At 37.0% G+C, this 21019-nt stretch overlaps 2 protein-coding genes across 5 annotated transcripts; one reads left to right on the forward strand and one right to left on the reverse strand.

The window, feature by feature from the left end:
- Window positions 1-307: 307 nt before the first annotated feature.
- Window positions 308-11012, reverse strand: LOC103710989 (AP-4 complex subunit mu-like). 3 transcript variants are annotated; one of them, XM_008796943.6, is made up of 13 exons: window positions 10845-11012; window positions 9312-9406; window positions 5937-6140; window positions 5612-5728; window positions 5333-5461; window positions 4614-4740; window positions 3338-3441; window positions 3123-3227; window positions 2907-3001; window positions 1808-1895; window positions 1561-1621; window positions 1393-1466; window positions 308-605 (listed from the first exon to the last, which is right to left on the reverse strand). In XM_008796943.6, the coding sequence occupies exons 1-13, from the start codon at window positions 10900-10902 to the stop codon at window positions 507-509; spliced, it is 1356 nt and encodes a 451-aa protein (XP_008795165.4). In that variant the 5' UTR covers window positions 10903-11012; the 3' UTR covers window positions 308-506. The 3 variants fall into 3 exon arrangements, with proteins under 3 accessions (XP_008795165.4, XP_089786867.1, XP_088578005.2); XM_089930741.1 differs by having other exon boundaries at window positions 9312-9487; window positions 10845-10972; XM_088721879.2 differs by lacking the exons at window positions 1393-1466; window positions 1561-1621 and having other exon boundaries at window positions 10845-11003.
- A 3147-nt stretch (window positions 11013-14159) lies between these two features.
- SRS (Seryl-tRNA synthetase) lies at window positions 14160-19991 on the forward strand. Of its 2 annotated transcripts, none has more exons than XM_089930742.1 (10): window positions 14160-14525; window positions 14642-14793; window positions 16210-16303; window positions 16380-16528; window positions 16622-16714; window positions 17302-17481; window positions 18594-18760; window positions 19101-19235; window positions 19345-19438; window positions 19543-19991. In XM_089930742.1, the coding sequence occupies exons 1-10, from the start codon at window positions 14309-14311 to the stop codon at window positions 19819-19821; spliced, it is 1560 nt and encodes a 519-aa protein (XP_089786868.1). In that variant the 5' UTR covers window positions 14160-14308; the 3' UTR covers window positions 19822-19991. The 2 variants fall into 2 exon arrangements, with proteins under 2 accessions (XP_089786868.1, XP_008795164.4); XM_008796942.6 differs by having other exon boundaries at window positions 14161-14531.
- Window positions 19992-21019: the final 1028 nt, after the last annotated feature.

The raw sequence follows: 21019 nt of genomic DNA on the forward strand, positions 1-21019 counted from the left end.
AGTTCGTTCTGATAACAATGAGCCGAGCTTCAAGCTTCACTTGAGTTAAATTACTCCTTTTATATAACAAGCCTACCCCAAGCAGTTCACTAAGTGACCTGGGCAGACTCACTTGCACCCTTATGTAGAACAGCATATTCTGTATACCATAGGTTAGCTTTCAGCTTAGCAAATATAATTTTCACGAGCTGCAGCTGTAAGCCGAGCCAATGATCTGAATAACACAGTAAAGACTTCCACTCTTTCAGCATTTTGAGAAGAATAGGAGAGGGCTTTACCAACAAAGAATATAGATGACACAGCCAGGGAAATGCACACATGATGGTGCAATCCAGAATTGTTTGCAACTTTTTTTTTCTTTTTTAAGGTACAGAATGGGCTTCCTGTTGTTGTCGGATCATTGAAAGTGATCATACATGTAACAAAAAGGATTGGTTATATCATGACTTACTGATACATTCAACCGAGTGCAAATGATAAATAAAGAGAAAAGAACCATCAATTTCTCATAAGCGAGCAACGTATGAATTTGCTTGTGTGACATATCTCACCCACCGATATGGATGGTAGGTCTTGGATTTCTTTGCTATCAGCAGATATCTTACCTGCATTGGGGAAAAAATATAAAAAAAAGATGCCATCAGTAATAATTTAAAAGTACTTCAGCACTGCTGATTGCAGATATTCTTTTCAAAAAGCTAACAATTTGAAAAGCATCTCATCATGATAAGTTTGTTTGCTATGGCATCAGTCAAGTACATTTAGGTGCAAAGAAATAAAGAGTTCCTAAGTAGACTTTGCAGTGGATATTAGAAAAAGATCAGAACTTGGCCGTGAAGCCAAAATGAAATTCCACAGCTCTGCATAAATGAGCCAGTAGCAGAGCCAATCAAATTCGCCTACCCCACCCTCCTCTCTCTTCCAAAAGATCACCCTCTTCTCTTTTTTGTAGGAAGAAGAGGCCCACAAGCCATGGGATACACAAGAAGGGGTGGCCCTCCCCCATAAAACCTCAACTCCTCAAACCTGGTGAAGGTAGGATTTGAAGGTTATCTTTCAAAAGAAAAAAAAAAAAGAAATCTGTCTATTTTGGGAGTTTTGTGAATAAGTGGTTGGAGTAGCTCTTCTACCTACAAAAGCTTTGCAATCAGAACATTTGAGGAGTTTGCCTACGGTTGACAGAATTACCATAAGCGGTTTCTAAAGATCCAACAACAACTGAACTTCCATTTAAACTTCAACAGTCTGAGGTCAAGTGAAGGGTTTTACAGGAAAAATAAAGACCATGCTGAACAAAAACAAGCACAAATGCTGATTTAGTTTAGTGTCTAAGTACATGAAATCATGAACTGATTAACAAATGAAGAGATAATAATCAACTGACAGCCTCACCTGAAGCCTTGATGCATTGTACATCGGTATTATGAAATTCATGTTTACAGGCCCAGCTTCTCTTGTGAGATTTCCTATATTTCAAAGTTGTTTGCAATGGCAGGGATCTAAGACTAACTCAAACACAAAATATTACAGAAAATACAGAACTGAATCTAGTTTCTATACCATGTGACTCCAGAGAAAATGTGAGCTTTGCACGTAATGTATGTTCAGACCCACCAACAATCTGAAATATTATGCATCATTTTTAAATCATCAGGCAGGTGAAGTTATAAGTTGGACAGACAATGTGCATTTTCAGATGCATATAAAATAAGCAGAAAATTGATCACAAATTTAGATGCTAAATGATCAAAAGATACTGGCATAAGAAATTCAAATAGTAAGTAAAATAATTAGATATAAGTCTTGCCTTCTTTAGACACCATTCAAGTCTTTTCATGCCTTCCTTAAAATCAGTCGTCTGTCCAACTGCCCCAGGTTCTAACTCAAAACTAACCCTAAATAAGATTGTCATAAAAAAGAATTATAAATGTAATCCAAACTTCAGGCAGAACACTTACACCCACATCTTACAGAAGTTTCAATGACATGTGATTAAGAAAATAAAATGCAAAATCTTGAATGTTAGTTTAATGCCAAATATAGAAGATTCATGATATCAGAGCATCAAACTCCTATGTGGTTCAGTGCAGAAGACTTCTAAGGGTCTCTCTGGTTGCAAGGAAAGCAGCTCAGAAAACTTCTTTTTTTTTCTTGACAAACCCAACATTCCATTTGTTTGGTCCAGCAGAAAAATAAACATCAAGAACTTGGGAAAATGAAAAATGAAATCAAGGCCCTATTGGAAAAGTATAATTGGTGTCTCTTTTTAATTTTTGTTTTCTTTTTCCAGTAATTAATATTGGAACTTGAATTTTCCTTTAACAAAGAAAATGCATTATTTTTCCTTTTCCACAAGTCTTCTTGCAGCTAAACAAACTCAAAAATCAAAGTGTGCAAAAACTGATGTTCAATATGTTTGTGGTTCATACGTATCAGATATCCTAAATATGCAATATAGAGAGTTAATGTCTACATCTAATGAGTCTCTCCATGCTGTAAACTGAAAAATGTTCGCAAGGACACATACATGTTGCAAGCCCGCATATGCATTACTTCCAATCAAAAATGTGGCTGATGACATCATATAGGTCAAAAGTCCACCAAAACCATTTTCAAGAAAGTTCCAAGCTATAAAGGAAAGCTGAGGATGCAATTCAGAAGCAATCAGAAGAAAAACCCCAGGGCACAAAAAAGATAACATCTTCACTAAAGAGTTGAATACAAGCATCTTTCAGAAAGAGTGCTGAGGATGTCTGGTTCCCGGATGCCAGAATAGACAGCAACAAGGAAAATGAGACTGTGTGATAAATGACCGATGATCAAAATATCAAAATCTGAGAATTTCAGAAGAAGCAAAGATAACTGCCTAATACAAGAGCTGCAGAAGCAAGAAAAAGAACAATCACCTTGTCGTATAAGTTGGCACTGGCATCTGTACTGCAATCGTGTTAGCAGTGACACTTGGGGAGAAGTCAGCATGTACTTTAAGAATGACTTCAGCCTATTGAATCATATAAAATATACCCAGACATTCACTTGTCGAAATCAAAATTTATTATGTTAACTATATATGTGCAGAAGCATGCCATAATAGTAAAAACCTCAGAGAAGCACATCCGTACCTTTGATGGTCCTGCTTCTTCAATCAATGCATTGACACGAAAAGGAGGCTTGAATTCCTGAGTCATACGATAGTTCATTACAGCAAATTCTCCATCTGGAGGTATCTATGACCAAGAAAGAAATGTTAAGTGCCCGTTGCATCAATCATAAATAGGAGTGGTTTAACAAAATTGAAACTGCTTGCTGCTGTCATATGTAATAGAAATCCACCTACCAATGTCAACGTTCTGTCCATATCAAAACTGTCAAGATGCACAGATTCATGAAAATTACAATCATCAAGTATCACGGCCCCTCCTCCAGCAGAACTTCTATAGTCTTGCATAATCAAATTCATAAAAATAACATGTGAATTGTAGTAACAGTAAATGGACCGGCAAAGCCCTATTAATTATATATTGGCAATATATAAGTTTGCACTATTCTGGGATAACTCTCATTTTTTTTCTTTTTTGGTAACTGGATAACAGTCATTAAGGAGAAAACAACAGCTTCAATTATAAAGCAACAACAAATGTATTCATGGTCTGCCGTACCGGTCGGTATGGGCCGGTACCGGCCGGTACATACCGGTACCGGACCCTACCGGTATGGTACAGCTACATATTTCGATACCGACGCGTACCGGCCCGTACCGACCGGTACCGACGCGTACCGGCCCGTACCGACCGGTACCGATGCGTACCGGCCCGTACCGACCGGTACCGGCCCATACCGACTCGGTACCGGCCTGTACTGAACCGGTACCGGCCCGAACCGACCAGTCCGTACCGGCTACAATTTTTTTTTGGTTTTTAGCCCCATCGGTACAGTAGCGGTTCGGCTCGGTTTGGTTCGGCACCGTACCGGTACCGATGCCCACCGGTACGTCGGTACAGTCGGTACCGCGTACCTTGAATGTATTATTCTATATTATGTTGCATAACTAAATTCATAAAAAGAACAATGTGTTACAACAGTTATTGGACCATATATGAGTTAGGGAAGTCCCATTGACTGGTGGATTGTCAATATATAAGTATGCATACTTCTATGTTATATCATCACAAGTCATTAAGGAGAAACAATTTTTGAATAAAAAGAAAAAAACTTACTACATGGGCACCACATCAGGATCCTATACTCAGGAGGATTGTATTTTAGCTTTTGGATTAATCAGAAACTATAGTCAGTTTTCAGTCACCAACATAATGATCAACATAGACAATTATTGCATTCATGGTTTTTACTAGGTAGAAGCATCTATTCTAGACACAAAATGAAAGGTAACATAACAGGCTACCTCAAACAATAGATGTTTGTTGAGTCGATTAAACGATGGAGGCAGAATACATGATCATACTATCAAAAATCATCACAACAAATAAATAAAAGGCATGATGACTTTAATATTTAGAATTTTTTTAAAAAATAACTAAGTATATTAGAAAGACATGATAATAGATGTTTACTCAGAAAAGTCTTATAAGCATGTAATTTACAAACAATACCATTGACAGAAGCCCTGCTTCCGCCAATGCTCAAATCCTCATTAAGGGCTAGACGAATTTCCGGATTTCCACTAAGGTAACTTTTCATTTGAATGGTCCCATCAATCTCAGAAGTGAGTACATAACCCTGTTTAGAGAAGCAGAATATCAGGAAATGGGTTGCTAAATATAAAGACACAGATAGAGTTGCCAACAAGGAAAGGAAAGAAAATGCAAACTGATATAGTATGACATTTCACATAATAGAAAGTAGAAACAAATCTTTTAATAAGAGTAGAGAGAAGTAGCCAGAAAGAATGAAACTGGTATAAGCATTCAATAACATTAAAAACTAAAACGGAGGGAAAATGCAGTGTATGTGTATGTAGAATAAAGGAGCAAGCTGATAAATCCACGTGATCTTGACCAATTTTTTATTAAAAGAATAACCAGATAAAGTTAAAATTGCAAATTACATACTTAAACTAGCCTAGCAAATTTGGAAAATGGCATTAAAACTCACAGAAGAAAAACAGCTTGCTAGAATAAACTTTAACTTAAATAATGGAAAAATTACTTGTAACGTGCCACATGAACACATCTATATTGGTAACCTAATACTTACATCTGCATTACATGCATATAACTTTGTCAACAAAGACTAGTATCCAAAGAAATTTAAAATACTTGGTTCCCAAAAATTAATTAAATTGCACAAAATATAATAAATATTTACTCACACTAGAGCTAAATGTCACACTTATTTTCTCGATAACATCAACAAATATTTCATCCCGCTTCCTACCACCAGGTTCATTGGCTACAACAGATTTGGTAACAGCCGTACCTGGCATCCGTTTGGTGCCTTGCTGTAAATACCCAAATATCAAGTGTTAATCATAATATCAAATCAAATAGCCGCAAAAAGTAAGATGTCATTAGCGCACACAGCTTCTCATGAAAGAGATAGATTGCCCAGTATTAGTGCAAAATGACAAGATAAAATAAATAAATGATACCATAAACATGGCGGCAGGGCCAAGCGGCGGCATTCGTGCAGCATCAACCATTATTGGTTCATTAAATACATAAGACTTCAAAACCTCTGTAGATGTTGTTTGTGGATATCCAAAGTCCTGAAAATATGATTCAATACAAATTAAATGCCACCAGGGGTAAATCACAGCATTAGATTAGTTATTTACTTTTAACCATCATAAAATCACATATCAAGGATGGGCAAGAACATAACAATTTAGTATACCTCGTAGAATCCAAATTAGGAAAAATAATGCAATGACAGCAATAGTTTTAATGCCAAACATAATAGCACAAAATACTTACAATGACTTCATCAAGCAATTCATACACAAGTACAAAATTTTTCCGCAATGAATCTTCATTAAGAACTCCAAGGTAGTCCTTGATGACACGTGCAATCCTTTGTAAAAGCTCCAAAACAAGTGACGGTGAAACATTAACCCTTGTAGTTGCCACAAATAACAATCCAGCAACCTTCACGTGAATGTAATTGACACCATCCACATTCTATTGAGACAAACAAAAGAAATGAATAGTAAGACTTAGCAATGAAACGATGAGGAGATGTACTGCTAGATGATATCAGAACGTAAAGGTGAAAAATGTCGAGATACTAGTGATGGAAGGACACAAGCAGAACTGAACAATTATAACATAACGTAAGATAATTTATACATCACATAATGCAACAAAATGTTAAAATGAATAATTGACAACTAGACATACTAAATTGCACTACTGAGCGTAAAGTTGAACTCTAGCATTGACACCTTACTAATATAATTAACAACAAAAAATGAAACCTTTCTTATGGACTCAAATTCCATAACCATGTGAGTGCACTCCCAAATTTTAACCCGGTGGACCGAATCGCCACTTTGATGTTTTTCAACCAAACTTTCAGCATAGATATTATCTTCTTTTCTCTGTATCTATAAACGAATTCAAAGATGAAAGAAGACAACCAAAATCCAAATGTCCAACATGAAAGCAAATAGCTGACTAAAAGTGTGAAGCAACATGAGACTATGAGAATGACATACTAGATCTTCATCGTCATTATAATCCAAATACTTTTAGATGAAAACAAGATCAGTAACAGAGTGCCATTCACCTTCCCATCCCCCAAAACATACACACACAGAGATAAGTGCACGTGCAAACACACACGTACAAAAAGAGCAGTAATATTTGTCTTTGCCAAAAAGCTAAAAACAATTTCTATAAGCAACACCAGCACAAATGGAAGATACATATTCCCAAGCTACAATGGGAAAAGTACTGCCAACACAATTCATTTGCCGACAGGTAACCTCATGTGCTGCCTAGCTTCTGGAGAATAAGTCGAACTGCTATTATGGGCCTTTTCATTGTGCTAGATGGATAGAAGTTGAAACATAGTGTATTACACCATACACAACCTGTATGGAGTATTACAGTTGTTTTGGCCCCACTTATTGCTGCCCTTCATCCAAAAGTTGAAGTCATTGCATGGCTTGAACTGAACTGCACAACCTGTTTTCCCATCTCTCTCTCCACACTAACAGTTAAAAGTTTTTTCTTCTAGTTTGGCAACTTTTTTGGATAAGGAGGGGGGGGGGGGGGGGGGGGGGGGGGGTTTCTACTCTTCTGCTCTAGATGAGACTGGTATTAGCAGAAATACCTGGTCACTTTTGTCCCTTAGTTCAAAGGCATCACACCAATAAGATAAAAATAAATTTTTCGTTACTTCAATAGTACAAACTCTGCTTGAATAATTCTGCTCAATTAAAATAGAATTGGAGAAGTTGGAACGTTGTGAAAAAATTGGCAGGTGAAAAAAGTGCAATTTCTACTGTGGAGGTGATGTGTCACAGCCCAAAACCTCAGATGTGGCACAGCTTAGTATATTCTTGATTTTTTCTCAATTTCTTGAAGCCCCACCATGTATGCTAGCACTCAATCCCTAGCTTATAAGGAAGAGAAGAAAGTTATTCTGTATTGCGGTGACTCAGCTTTTGCATGCTCACAAAAGAAAGAAGGGTTATATCTCCTTATGATGCACCAAAGGATTAATTTCTAACTAAACCAATTAGGAAAACTTGGCACTAAAATAATAGAACCCTCAATATTTAACCTCAGCAATAGAATTTCCACTATTAATCCATAGAAAAAGGTAATTTAATTCACTATAATTCCTGAAAATTTAATAATATTAATTAAATTTCTTTACCTTGAAGAATGGGTGAGCCTCTCTCCTTTCCTCCTTTGTCCCGTTTAAAGCCCAACCTTGCAATTATCTAATGCCCATGATTCTCTAGACTGAGCACTGCATCAACTATGTTGAAATTTCCACAGGAGTAAACATATGATTTACCAAAAATGATAACTCTTTTATAGTTTTTACTTGATGAGACCAACTTGTGTTTGGATATTTAAAAACTTATTGGAACATAGTGATAATTTTCACTGAAATAACTTCTCTTGAATTGGCCACTCTGTCCAATAGGACATTTTCATAACCATAATTGACTAAGTAAAAGCCTAAAGTTTGATATTCTATGTGATAAGATGTATTCACTAGTATGAAGAAATTTGGTGTTCAAGCCTGACTTCTGATGACAATTATTTCTTTGCAGGGGACGCTACTTGCAAGGGAACATTACCAGCACCAGCACCAGCACACCGAAGAAGCTCAATGATGTGAAATGGTGTTGATCTAACTCAAATAAGTCTATCATAATGATATTCACATAAATACAATTTGAGTAATACATAATAGACTCCACTAGAATGGCTGCACTAAGAGGATCATCCATCTATCACAAAACACGTCTCAATAGAATGTTATTCAAGTTTCATTTTAACATGAAGGATCGTGCTACATATCTGCATTTTACCATTGAGACCTGCATCTTTCAAAAGGATATATTCTTATCCTGTGGATAAATAAGAAGAAACAATTCAAATTTGAAGTTTGCAACATTTACGTCAAACATCAGATTGTTTAAAAAAGAGGATAATTTCATTATCATTTGCTGCTCGAGAAATGCATCTCCCATGCTCCTGCTTCTCATTAAAATAAACAAGCAATTATCAGAAACAAGTTGTTACCCACAAATGAGAATAACACATCTAAAGTTGTCGTAGAGTTGTCATCTGGCCACTATTCTAACCATTCACAGAGGTACCCCACCAAATCACTATTTTCAACTTCAAATTAGCAACCTTCTTCACATACTGTAGCATTGTTTATGATCGATGACCATAATAATTATCACAAATCTAAGTGTTCATTTCTGTTGGGAAAAGGAAAGATTTTCAGTCACCCCACTAAAAGTGAATGGTGGATTAGAGATATAATGCATCTCTATTATTGTTATTTGAACAAGATTAGCCATGAAAATAATAGCATACCATTTTCAGCCTCCTAGTTTAGAACCAGATTGAGCTATACATTGGATTGGGTGATCTTGTTATAAAAAGTGGTATATTCTAATAAGTTGCAAGGACAAGATACACCAGCATAATAATAAGTAAACTGCCAAACTGGTATTAAACTTCACGAGGACAGATTATTAAATCTTCAGTTGCTGATTTGGTAGGCTAAGCTTCCAAACTTCTTTGAGACATTTACAATAATATCTAAAGACAAAACATATACAGCTATATAGTAACTTTTCGTATGCAAATACCTACAAAGACAGGTGGTGCCTCCTCTACTTCATCCCCTTTCCAGAACTTCACTTTACGAAAAAATATCTCTGCACTCCCTTTTTGCACTTCACTACGATCTGCATCATTGTAATAAAGAAACATCTAATTTCATATGGACTCAATCAAAAGGATTGCAACCCTAGCTTAGACCTATCGTCCTGAACAAAAACAAAACAAGGTTCCAACATCAGGCAAGGTAACTTAAATATGACTGCAAGAAGAAGAATCATTGCTGACTGACAAGTTTTTATCAGGGCTCCATGGCTAATAAACACATTATTTTATTATAAAGAGTATTACATGTGTTCTAAAACTGGAAGCAATCATTTTTCTCTAGAGACGCATAGTAAACCATTTAAAGAAGAGATCAAAGATAATAACAGAGAAATGAACAAATTCTTGCATATCAAGATGGCTACTTCAGAGAATACCAACCATTGATGATTTAAGAAGTTTGTATGGAGTACCTAATCTAAACATATCTCTATAAGAATATATGTATAATTATATGGAGATGTAATAGTAAAGTAAATGCTGCTTATCTATGTACGTAGCCCTGTTCTAGAGCCTCGATTTGTTTTTGGAAAGCCTCATCCAGAAGTCAAAGGTGAAACAAGCCACAAGTAATTTTTTTTCAAATGCTGATGGCATGTCCTTGTCTAGTATAAAAGGCCCATACACTTCAAGCCTTCTCAAATTCCTTCTCTGATATTTTCGTTGATGGAGAGTTTATATACACATACAATCACAGAACAAAATATACTACAGAACCCATGTTTTTCCGGTATTTACAATTCAAATTCAACAACAAAAGCAATTGAGTTGTCCACATATTCATGGTATAACTCTAGCTACAGAAAGAAGTTGGTTCATGATCAGTTCTGCAGCAAAGTAGGAAAGGCATCAAAATACAGACATTATGTGGCAAGGAAAAGGGACAGTATTAGCTAACAAAATTGATCAGATTCACGATGTATCAGACAGTGTAGCAGAGAAGGCCAAAGGTAGCATCTTGGGCATCACGCTGAAATCTAACTACCGAAAGGAGTTGTTTTTATGATCAATTTTACAACAATGACAAAGAAGGATTCAAAACACCGCTATTACTAGGAAATAGAACAAGAATTTGGGCACCAGAATCTAATTCTTGCTCCAAAAGGCAGCCGGGATCATGATCTATCACACAAAAATGCAGTAGCTTAGACATTATAGGAGAAATTAAAATTGGCACAACACTTTAAAAAGCAAAGATGCGATCATTATTACGACGGATCTATCGTCATCGATTTGGGGACAGGAATCCTGGTTGGACATGGATCGGATTCAAATCCGTCGAAGGCCAATTCAGGATGGTAAAGAAGGGATCCAGAGGTTTTAGAACCCGTTGCAATCCACCGGCCCACCGCCCTCGCCCCGATCTAAGGTTAGGGTTTTGATTCAACGAAGAAGGGCGCTTTTTGATGGGCTCCGGGGAATAAACTGGAAAGAAGAGAGAAGGGGAGGGAAGGAGCTTACAGTCGCGGAAGACGATGTTGTCGCCTCGCTGCGACAGCACGAAGAACTGCGAGATCATGGCTTCCGAACGGGGAGGGAGAGAGAGAGAGAAGACTGCCACTAGAGAGCTACGCGTTCTAACTCAGATTTTGACACGTGAGATGCACGTGAAGGAGATAGATATTAGCACTAACTATTTATTAATGTGCGGCACAATTAAAAAGACCCCGGTTACAAATTATTAAATAACCCCAGAATTTAAAAAAATAGTTTAAAATTTAAATTAAAACTTAGAACAAATAAAAATTAGAAATGGAAGGTTGATTTATTGATATATAAAATATATTGCTAGATAAAAATAAAAGTGTAATAATAATAGGAACGTACTAGTTATTTTTATAATTAAAAATATAAAATTTAAAAAATAAATAAAGAGTTAAGTTACGAATGCTAATTAAAAGGGTAACTAAACCAAGAAACTAGTATAGGATAATAAATTTTGCTTATGTCTCTTGCATGAATTGAAAGCTTTTAATAATGTGTTTTATGATAGATCTTTGTATATTTTTGTTGGATGGTTTTACCTCTCTATGTTTCACTTCATTAACTGCGGGAAGAGAGGACCAATATTATACAAAATAACTAAAACCAATCTCTCTCGATTGCTCAGCTCGACGCAACTCCACAAAATAGAATGGAATATTTTTTTCACCACTCCATTGGATGTCGGGGGTGACATGGAGTACACCCCATCTAGCTCCATAATAAGATCTCATGCGAGTCCAACTTTATCTTGATTTTTTTTGGAAAGGGGATGTCTTGGAAAGCTGTCATTTATCCGAAAAATTATCCGAAAAAGGCGAGTCCAATTACGAAATAGAAACTACTAGAAGTTGCCACTACTGCAAAAGTGATATTAATTATCAATGATTTTTTTAAAATTTCCTATAAGGTATTAAAAAATTATAGAAATAAAAATATATATATAAATCTAATATGACACTCATCCAAATATGGTTTTGATTGTAGATCTAACTTTCAAACCATGATAAATAATATGGACATGAACCTAAATTAAGATCCAACCTTAAATTGGAATAGGCTGTAATTTTCGTCAAAGTAGATTTAACCTATTTGATCTATGGTTATGGTCTAAATCTCGTATTTTTGTATGATGACTGCAAAATCAAGTTTACAGTCACTAGATGAAACATAGAGAATAAAAATTGATAACAGGTCACTCTTTAGTTTATTGATAATATTGAAGTCCCAAATTTGTGTTTCTATACAATAACATATATAATAGTTTTATGTTCATCATATGGAAGATGGAAAATAAAATTCAATGATAAATCTTCTACAATTTATCATTTATATTAAAACTTAAGATGCATACCTATATTTGCCGATTGTAGAACCATTCTATGCTTAGACATGAAACATAAAAATAAAATTTATTGATAGATCCCCTTATATTGATTTAGTATATTATGATCAAAATGTCATATTTTCATAATAACCATATTTTAGTAAGCAAAAGTACCATAACCACTATGAAACACGAAAAATAAAATTTACAAATAATCTCTATATATTTTATTTATTACATTATAATTTAAAATTTGTGTTTTATATAGTAATCATAGAACCATTTAATAGTTGTTATATAAAAGATAGGAGATAAAATTTAATAGCAAATCTTATTATCCTCCTTGATCATAGATATTTTTAATACCTATACTATATTATTAAATGAGAGAGTAATATATTATTTTAGATTCGGTCGCTTAAACTCTATAATAAAATTTCCTTAGCTACTCTCTTCACAAGCGAAAAAAATATAATTAGGACTTAGATATATAATGTATGTGCCTCTTTATTTATTCCTTCACATTCATTTCTTGTCTACATAATTGCTTCTAGCTAAACTAATTAGACTTTACTTTTCTTAAGTAAAAATCTATATCCATCTCTTATTCATATCTTATTTTACTAGATTTTTTTTAATCTAATCTATATATTTTATCTCTCTTATTTTTCAATTCCTTGAATTTTTTATCAATTTATTTTTTAATATATAGTGCATGTGTCTTCTTTGCATTAAGTAAATATATTTTTTTCAAAGGCGTACGATTCATACAGATCTAATATGAATGCATCCAAAAAAAATCAAAGACAACACATCATAGAGCTCTAGGTAATTCTCTCTTTCCAACCCACATGGCCTCCCTCGAGTGGTTTGCCACGAAGGAGGCCACCTAATCCACGATTGTGTTTGCCTACATGAAAATATGTATGTTTAGGAATGCCACCCCATCGCCCTAGTCCGAATGTCCAAAGCAAAGGATGGAACCTCCCCGCGCCACAGGACCCTGCTAGGATCCAGCTGATCAACATAGACGAATCACCCTCAAGGATGACTGCTCTGGCCCGCAACACACGCCAAGCATGGCCCAGCTCTGCCCATATCACCCTCAACTCAGCCTCCAAAATCGAGATATCAAAGATCTGGCATCCACCGACTACAACCACCTTGGAGTCCGAACCTCTAATAACGAGCCAACACCTCCACGTCGACCACCATCAAGCATACATCCGTTAAAATTAACCTTGAGAAAACTCAGAGGTGAGGGCTTCTAGGTAAAAAATACTGTCTGAGATGCTACAGAATCAGAGGTAGAGCCCCAGGTGCCCCGAGCTATCAAAGGCCCATCCGACGAATCACACGCAGATGATCTTAGCCACTTATACCATAGCTCGCTCCACGACAAACTTAGGTGAAGGGTTGCTCCTGCCAAAGATTCAGATATTTCTAGCCAATCAGATCTAATATGCCGTGTAGGTCACCCCAACGGCCATCTGCCGGAATTAGGGCCTGCGGCCTACTGCCCGAGCGCTTGCAGAAAAGCGCCTGAATGATACTAAACAGCCGGCGGAATTGGAATAATCCTCCAAACTCAACCAGCATGCACGCACGCACTGAAAGAGAGCTTGGTCTACGATTTCATTCACTTGACACTCAGGGCACAAAGGAAGGATGCTCAGTCCCTGCCCGCACACCACTGATCTAGTTGATAGCCGACTGTAGTTTACAATCTGTAAACTACCTTTCAGAAAAACAAGGTCATTCTCGGATGAAGACCAAAGTGCCAACCCTAGCACTGTCCAGCCCCGGGTGCTGCACTGCATTAAGTAAATGTTCATCCAATACCAAAACCGGCAACTTCTAAGCGAAAAATTCAAAATATTTGTCGGATGGCTTCCCACTTGAGATGCACGCGCAGTGCACGTGCCAGAGGTTACACCAATGTTTTGCAATCTGATCTTAAACCCCTGCCTCCGCTTCCATTATTCCCCGCCGCCCGCCTTGCCATCTCCCTTGCGGCCCCGCCCTTTCCGCCGCCGCGCTCCGCCTCTTCTCTGTCGACTTTGCCTCTCTTTCTCCCTCTATCTCTCTCCCTCTCCCTCTCTCCGGAGACATCACGATGATATCAAGCGGGTACTTGGGAGGGACGACCCTCCACACCCTAACACTGGCCCCTTCCCTTTGCCGTTCTGCATTCCTCCGCTCTCCCCTCAAAACCCTAACCCTAGCCCTAGTCACCAATCCCCATAGACACCACCCGATCCTCCCTCTGCCTTCAATTCTCAGGGCCTTCTCGTCTCCCGCCGTTCCCACGGCCTCCCTCGCCACCCAAGAAGGCAAAGGTCGTTCCCTTTTTACCTTCTTCTCTGCCCCTCTCTAGCTTTATCTATCTATCTACCGATGTACCAATTTCTTCGAATCTTTTCATTTATTGTCTTTTTTGTGGTTGCAGTTACTTCAAAGCCCCAATGGAAAGCAGCGATTGATTTCAAGTGGATCCGAGACAACAAGGATGTAGTTGCTGCCAATATCAAGAACAGGAACTCCAGTGCGGATTTGGAGCTCGTGCTCGAGCTCTATGAGAAGTTCTTGAGCCTGCAGAAGGTCAGGCTTCTGTCCTTTATTACTTAATCTACTCCAGGAATTGAAAAGTTCCGATTTTTTTTGGTTCTTGTTATTTTCTAGAACTTGTCGGATTAGTTTCCGATTTGGTTTATCCTGTGTTTGTAAGAGTCATATGAGAAGTGCCAGGGTTATAATGAAATTCTCACACAAAAAGGTTGCCCAGCCGACACACGAACAACATAACTGAGTTTTCACACATACGTCCCATACTATAGGTAGGTCATCCATTGTCAGTACTGACGAATGCCAGTATAGCGTGGGCAATATATCTGATTTCTAATCTTTTTGTTTAAACTCTTGAATTTTTGTTGTTATCATGTCCATTCATAGAAAAAGACCATCAAATCCTATAAAATAAAAATGAAAATGAAAAAAACCAGAAAGAGTTTCAGAATATCTGGAGTGACCAGACCAATTGCCTTATCTAAAGATCAGCTGGCTGATGCATTAGCTGAAGGTGTTGCAAGAAGATAACTGTGTGAATGCCATTCCAAGCTTGGAGTTTCTATTGACTTGATCCCAGGTTAAGGTTTTATAATGTAGTGTTATACGGTCTACAAGTTTTAGTTTTTGATGGTACAAGAGTATCTTCCCTCATATTGAATTGTGCTAATATATACGACGATGCGTATGATTGTTGCTGTATTCTATTGCTTCTTGCTTTCCTCTTAATTTTGTTTCTTCTTTCCATTCTTTCTTTCTTCTATTCTTCATCTACCTTTCTAAACCTTCATCCCATCTATTTTTTTTTCTTATTTTACGTGGTCATCATCTGCCTTTTTATCCCTTCATATTCTTATTCTTGTCTGTTTTACCTTTAATGGTCCATAAATCTGATTTCTATGAAGCTAAAATGTATGTAAGATCAATTCTGCTTTTATAGCCTCTTTGGGTTGAATTTTAAATGTTTATCATGATTTCAAGTTGTAGTATGACATGGTATGATGTAGCACAATATCAGTTAGATTGGATGCTAATATGTATCATATATTACTGCAAGAATGTTAAAAAAAAAACAATTCACAAGTACATTTTTGAATTTACAAAACTGGATAGTATGAGGATTATAATGTATAATATATATCTGTATCTCAAATTACTCAAGCTTCACCTGATATGCATGCAACTATTCATGTCATTGCTGGTACAGAAAACCGAATGTCATCTGATGAATTACTAAACCTTTTTAACCATGCTTTTTTAACTAGCGGAGACTAAGTCTGATTTTAAGATTTATTGTGAAAGTAGATTCCTAACTGAATGTATTAACAGATTGAAATGTTAGTAGCAGTGATAATAACCATAATAGTAACAATCAGTTATACCACTGATAGTCAATGCTCGCAATGATGACAAATGATACACCAATATCTAATTTTCGGTCACAGATGGCAGGAAGTTGAACGGCTCCGAGCTGAAAGGAATATAGTTGCTAATAAAATGAAAGGGAAACTAGAGCCATCCGTGCGTCAAGCTCTTGTTGAAGAAGGTACAAACTGATATTTCTAAATCCATCATTTTAAATGTTGTTCAGCCTACAAAAAATGGGTCACTGTTTCTTGCAGGAAAGAGTTTGAAAGAAGGACTTGTTGCCCTTGAAGAAGATCTTGTTCATCTAACAGATAAGCTTCAACAGGAAGCACAGTGTATACCGAACACTACTCATCCAGATGCTCCTCTAGGGAGCGAGGAGAATTCTGTACTGCGAAGGATGGTATATGGTTTCCATGGTTCCCCATTCCTGTAATAGATTTTGGTGACTTTAAATTGATCAGGATATCCGTTCTTTGTTTTCTAAATTGCGTAGGTAGGCAGTCCAAGGGAGTTCAGTTTTGCTGTGAAAGATCATCTTCAACTGGGGAAAGAACTTGATTTGTTTGATTTTGATGCAGCAAGTGAGGTATTCCCCTTGTTCTGTGTTCTATTAGATCGGGAAGTTACTGAGACATGATTTGTTGCTGCATTATTTATTTTGCATCTGAGTAATTTAGCTCTGCCAATATATTTGTATATTATGACTATTAAAATGATTTTAAATTGAGAATCCATTAATTTTATATTATTGCTGGACTATCAAAAAAATGAATTGAATTTATCTAAAATGCTGTGAACTCGTCTTGATGTTGATGCTACTTAATTTTCTGGTTCACTAACATCTAACAACATGCAAGAAGCATATATTTGATTGCTCACTTAAAGGAAACAAAGTACACTTTTTATTTGAGGAAAGCTTTACATAGAATTGATAAATTTGCAATACAACTTAGAACAGAAAGAGCAAGGATTTGCAATCCCATCTTGTATGAAACTCATCCTTTGGGGATGATAAAAGTAGTTTTGATCTGAATATCGTTTCCTTCGTCTCGCTTGTGATTAGGGATTTCCTGTTCTTGCTTATCTTGCATGTTTTCTACCAGCTTTTTTGGTCCTTTCGCTATCTTCAGTTATTGTGCATGTATATTAGTTATCCCATTTTGTCTTCTGTAGGTCAGCGGTTCAAAGTTCTACTACCTAAAGAATGAGGCTGTTTTGCTAGAAATGGGCCTTATAAATTGGGCATTTGCAGAAGTTTCAAAACGGGGTTTTACACCTCTTATTACTCCAGAAATTGTCCGATCATCTGTTGTTGAAAAGTGTGGGTTTCAACCCCGGGGCCAAAACACTCAGGTTTGTAATTTGTCCATGGTACATAATTATGAGTATGCTAGCTTGAGACTGGTCATTTTCTTTTACACATTCATAATAACTTGGCTGAATTATAACATGCTTCCAATTAAATTTTGGAAATTGATGCCTGTTAAATGCATTATGCTATGGTGTTTGACATTAAGTTTGTTGTTTCATTTTACAAAATTGCCCTACTGCAACACCTCTACAACAAAATGTGGGGCTGTTAAAAGCAGTGATGGATGTTTCATCATGGAATACTTCAGTTGATTAACTTGTTGACTTTTATTGGCTTATCGCATGTAGACATCTATGCCTGTACTGATAGGATATTGATCCTAACTTGTTTTTTTTTGAACTGGCAGAAATGAAGCCATCATTTGGGTGATCGATGCTTGCCATATTTTAGTTGAAACTTGTCAACCATTAGTTGCATTAAGTCGTAACATGCTAAATATGTGACACCATTGGACATCCAAATTTTCACTGGACTACCAGGCAATATCTGCATATTTCCAATAAATGTCATTGCATGTCAAAATCAGCTATAACATGGTTGGAAAATGTGTCCACTTTGATCCCCATTTATGGACCCTTGTCCAGATCAAAAGCATATTTTGAGATTCTTGTATTTTGAAAGTCATGGATTCCAGGGTTATTATAGAATATAGAAGAAACCTTTCGCTAAATTAGGAGCTTATGGGAGGCATATTAGGAAGAGTGGAGGCATATTAGGAAGAGTGCAGCTTCAGTGGAGAAAATGGTCCTTAAGGTGCAACTTCTGGTAGAGGTATAGATTCTGACACCTCTAATTGTTGAAGCCCCAGGAACATCTATAGACAAAAAAAAAGAGAGTCAAAGTATTGCTGAAGATGATTTCTACTCAGCTTAATACTCAATGCACAGGATTCTAGCCAGTTTATTTGATACCACAACTAGAAGTTCACCCAAAAGGGAAACTAACTTGTGTTCATATCCTTCTTTTGCAATAATTGCTGGATTTTTCCAGTCATCTGAATATCCTGCACGGTTGGAAATTTAAAAGTATGTAGAATTATTAACTAACTTAACAAGAATCATTTTGGTGCTAGTCTTATATATTTCCTTAACAGGTTTATTCTATTGAAGGCAGTGATCAGTGCCTCATTGGAACTGCAGAGATTCCTGTTGGAGGCATCCACATGGATTCAATTCTTTCTGAACCTTCGTTGCCTTTGAAGTATGTAGCATATTCTCACTGTTTTCGTACTGAAGCTGGTGCTGCGGGAACTGCAACAAGGTGAGCCAAACATGTGGAAACACTCTTTTGGAATTCATATTAGCCCTTTAACACGCACCTACACACACACATATATCTTTTCTTCTCTGTTGTTATATTCTTCAAGAAGAAAGAAAGCTTATATGACCTCTACATTCATGAAAAAGAAAAGGGGAAAAAAGCAATGGCACAATGCTTAGTTAACACGGCACTTTAGACCATGTTCCCATCAATGCAGCGGACACAGTGGACCGCCTCTTTCTAATTAGAACATATTTCACAAGATATTGTTGAAAAAGCCTGGCAATAGCATCCAAAATTTTTATAGCATGCTTAATATCATCACTGATACTTTGCACAGGGGCCTTTATCGGGTACACCAGTTCAGCAAGGTTGAGATGTTCGTCTTCTGTCGGCCAGAAGACAGCGACCGGTACCACGAGGAACTAATTGGAATCGAAGAAGATCTATTCACTTCTCTTGGTCTTCATTTCAAGTATTCATCAGTCTTTGCTGTTCTTATCTCCCCATTTCCTTCTGCTTTCTTCTTCTTTTTTTAGTTGTTATCATTTCTTTTGATGACATTTACTTTGTTTTGCCTGTAGGACTTTGGATATGGCAACAGGTGATTTGGGTGCACCCACATACCGCAAATTTGATGTAGAGGCATGGATGCCAGGACTAGATCGGTATGGCGAGGTACGTGCATGCACACAGACAACTCTATTGCCGGTATAAGAAACCGGAATAGCCGAAACTGTGTTCTATGTTAAAAAAATGCTGATGTACTCTTACCGTCACAGATATCAAGTGCATCGAACTGCACAGATTATCAAAGCCGGAGGCTGGGCATCCGTTACCGTCCATCTCCATCTGATCCATCACCGGCGAGTTCAAAGAAAGGCAAGGGCAGCACACCCGCACAGTTTGTGCACACTCTTAATGCCACTGCATGTGCTGTCCCACGCATGATCGTATGTTTGCTGGAAAACTTCCAGCAAGAGGATGGCTCTGTAGTAATTCCGGAGCCTCTAAGGCCGTTCATGTGTGGACTTCATGTTATCCCCCCAAAATCCAACTAAAAGTTCATGGAAATGATGATTACATCTTCATTTTTGCCACAGAGAGAACTTTTTTGTTGATTCGTGTGGACTTTTCAGAATGCAATGGTACTAAAAGACTTGTAACATGCCCCACTCCATTAACGAAAATTTGAGAAGGGGATGTTATTTATTAGATTTCTTTTTCCTCATGAAGCCTCAAGTGCATGACATTTTTTTAATTTTCCCAATATATAGGATTCTCTGGAATAGGGGTTTCTTTCTTACCTAGCAATCAGAGATTCTGGATTTAGTTCCTGAATGATGGATCTCTAAATATATGAACCGACTCATTATACCTTGGCTGCAACTACCCAGCCTTTTAATCTTTTCTTCCATTTTAACAACCAGGACTTGTGTCTGTAGCTGTAACCACGTACGTCTTCATCTTTTATTTCATTTTACCTCTTTCAGCACATACTGTTGGGGGGTCAGGTTCCCAATGTTTGAACGTGGATGGTGGCAGCCCCAACGTTTTTGTTGAAGACACTGCTTCTATTTGTTTATTTGAATGTTGATCTTAGTAGGTTGCTATGACCCCATGGCAACGATCATTAAGGTCCATGTCACACCTTCCAATTAGCAAGAACGATTGGATCAAAGAGCATGCAGTGCAGTTGGTCATTGTCCAAGTTTCACAATACAGTATAGCTTGCATAGCTTGCGAGTCGACCGAGTTTGTGAGCTCACACACGGCGACTTAACGAGGAAAAATTCTGTACTGCTGAATTTTTCCTAGTTACTTCTATTGTTATATTATTTTATTGTGTTAATGGATTTAATTTTTTAATTTCTTTTTATTTTCGTCTGGCTTCATGCTGCTCTGGACTGCCTGCACGCTGCATGCGTTTTTGGCACCTTGGAGATAAATATGCCTCTGCTTAAGTGCATGTCTATATATCAAACCACCTGCAATGAATGGGATTCATATTCTTATCTACAACTTACAAATAATAGCTCAGCTCAAAAAAATCATGCCTAGATATTGGAACAGAAAAATTTAAATAAGTGCACCATTTTTTGATCCTGTTTAGATGGTGGTTGTTTGCATAATTAGTTAGTGCTCGTCTTTTTTAGCCCCTCTCACTCGAGACCATGCATATGTTGCATTTCCTCTACTAATCTTTTAGCTTGTTCATCAGTTCATATTCGCATCCCAGCTTCATCATAGGCATCATTT

This window comes from Phoenix dactylifera, chromosome 5 (assembly GCF_051530095.1).
Source record: "Phoenix dactylifera cultivar Ajwa chromosome 5, Ajwa_hap1_PhDact_Kaust_v1.1, whole genome shotgun sequence".
NCBI lineage: Eukaryota > Viridiplantae > Streptophyta > Magnoliopsida > Arecales > Arecaceae > Phoenix > Phoenix dactylifera.

Bases quoted from the DNA above. Each gene is read 5' to 3' on its own strand.
- LOC103710989 (XM_008796943.6), bottom strand. From the start codon at position 10,902: ATGATCTCGCAGTTCTTCGTGCTGTCGCAGCGAGGCGACAACATCGTC. The intron at 5,729-5,936 runs GTAAGTATTTTG...TCATATTTTCAG, and splicing joins AATTGCTTGATGAAGTCATT to GACTTTGGATATCCACAAAC. The intron at 1,896-2,906 runs GTGATTGTTCTT...AATCTTATTTAG, and splicing joins GTGCCAACTTATACGACAAG to GGTTAGTTTTGAGTTAGAAC.
- SRS (XM_008796942.6), top strand. From the start codon at position 14,309: ATGATATCAAGCGGGTACTTGGGAGGGACGACCCTCCACACCCTAACA. The intron at 14,532-14,641 runs GTCGTTCCCTTT...TTGTGGTTGCAG, and splicing joins CGCCACCCAAGAAGGCAAAG to TTACTTCAAAGCCCCAATGG. The intron at 17,482-18,593 runs GTTTGTAATTTG...TTTCCTTAACAG, and splicing joins CCCGGGGCCAAAACACTCAG to GTTTATTCTATTGAAGGCAG.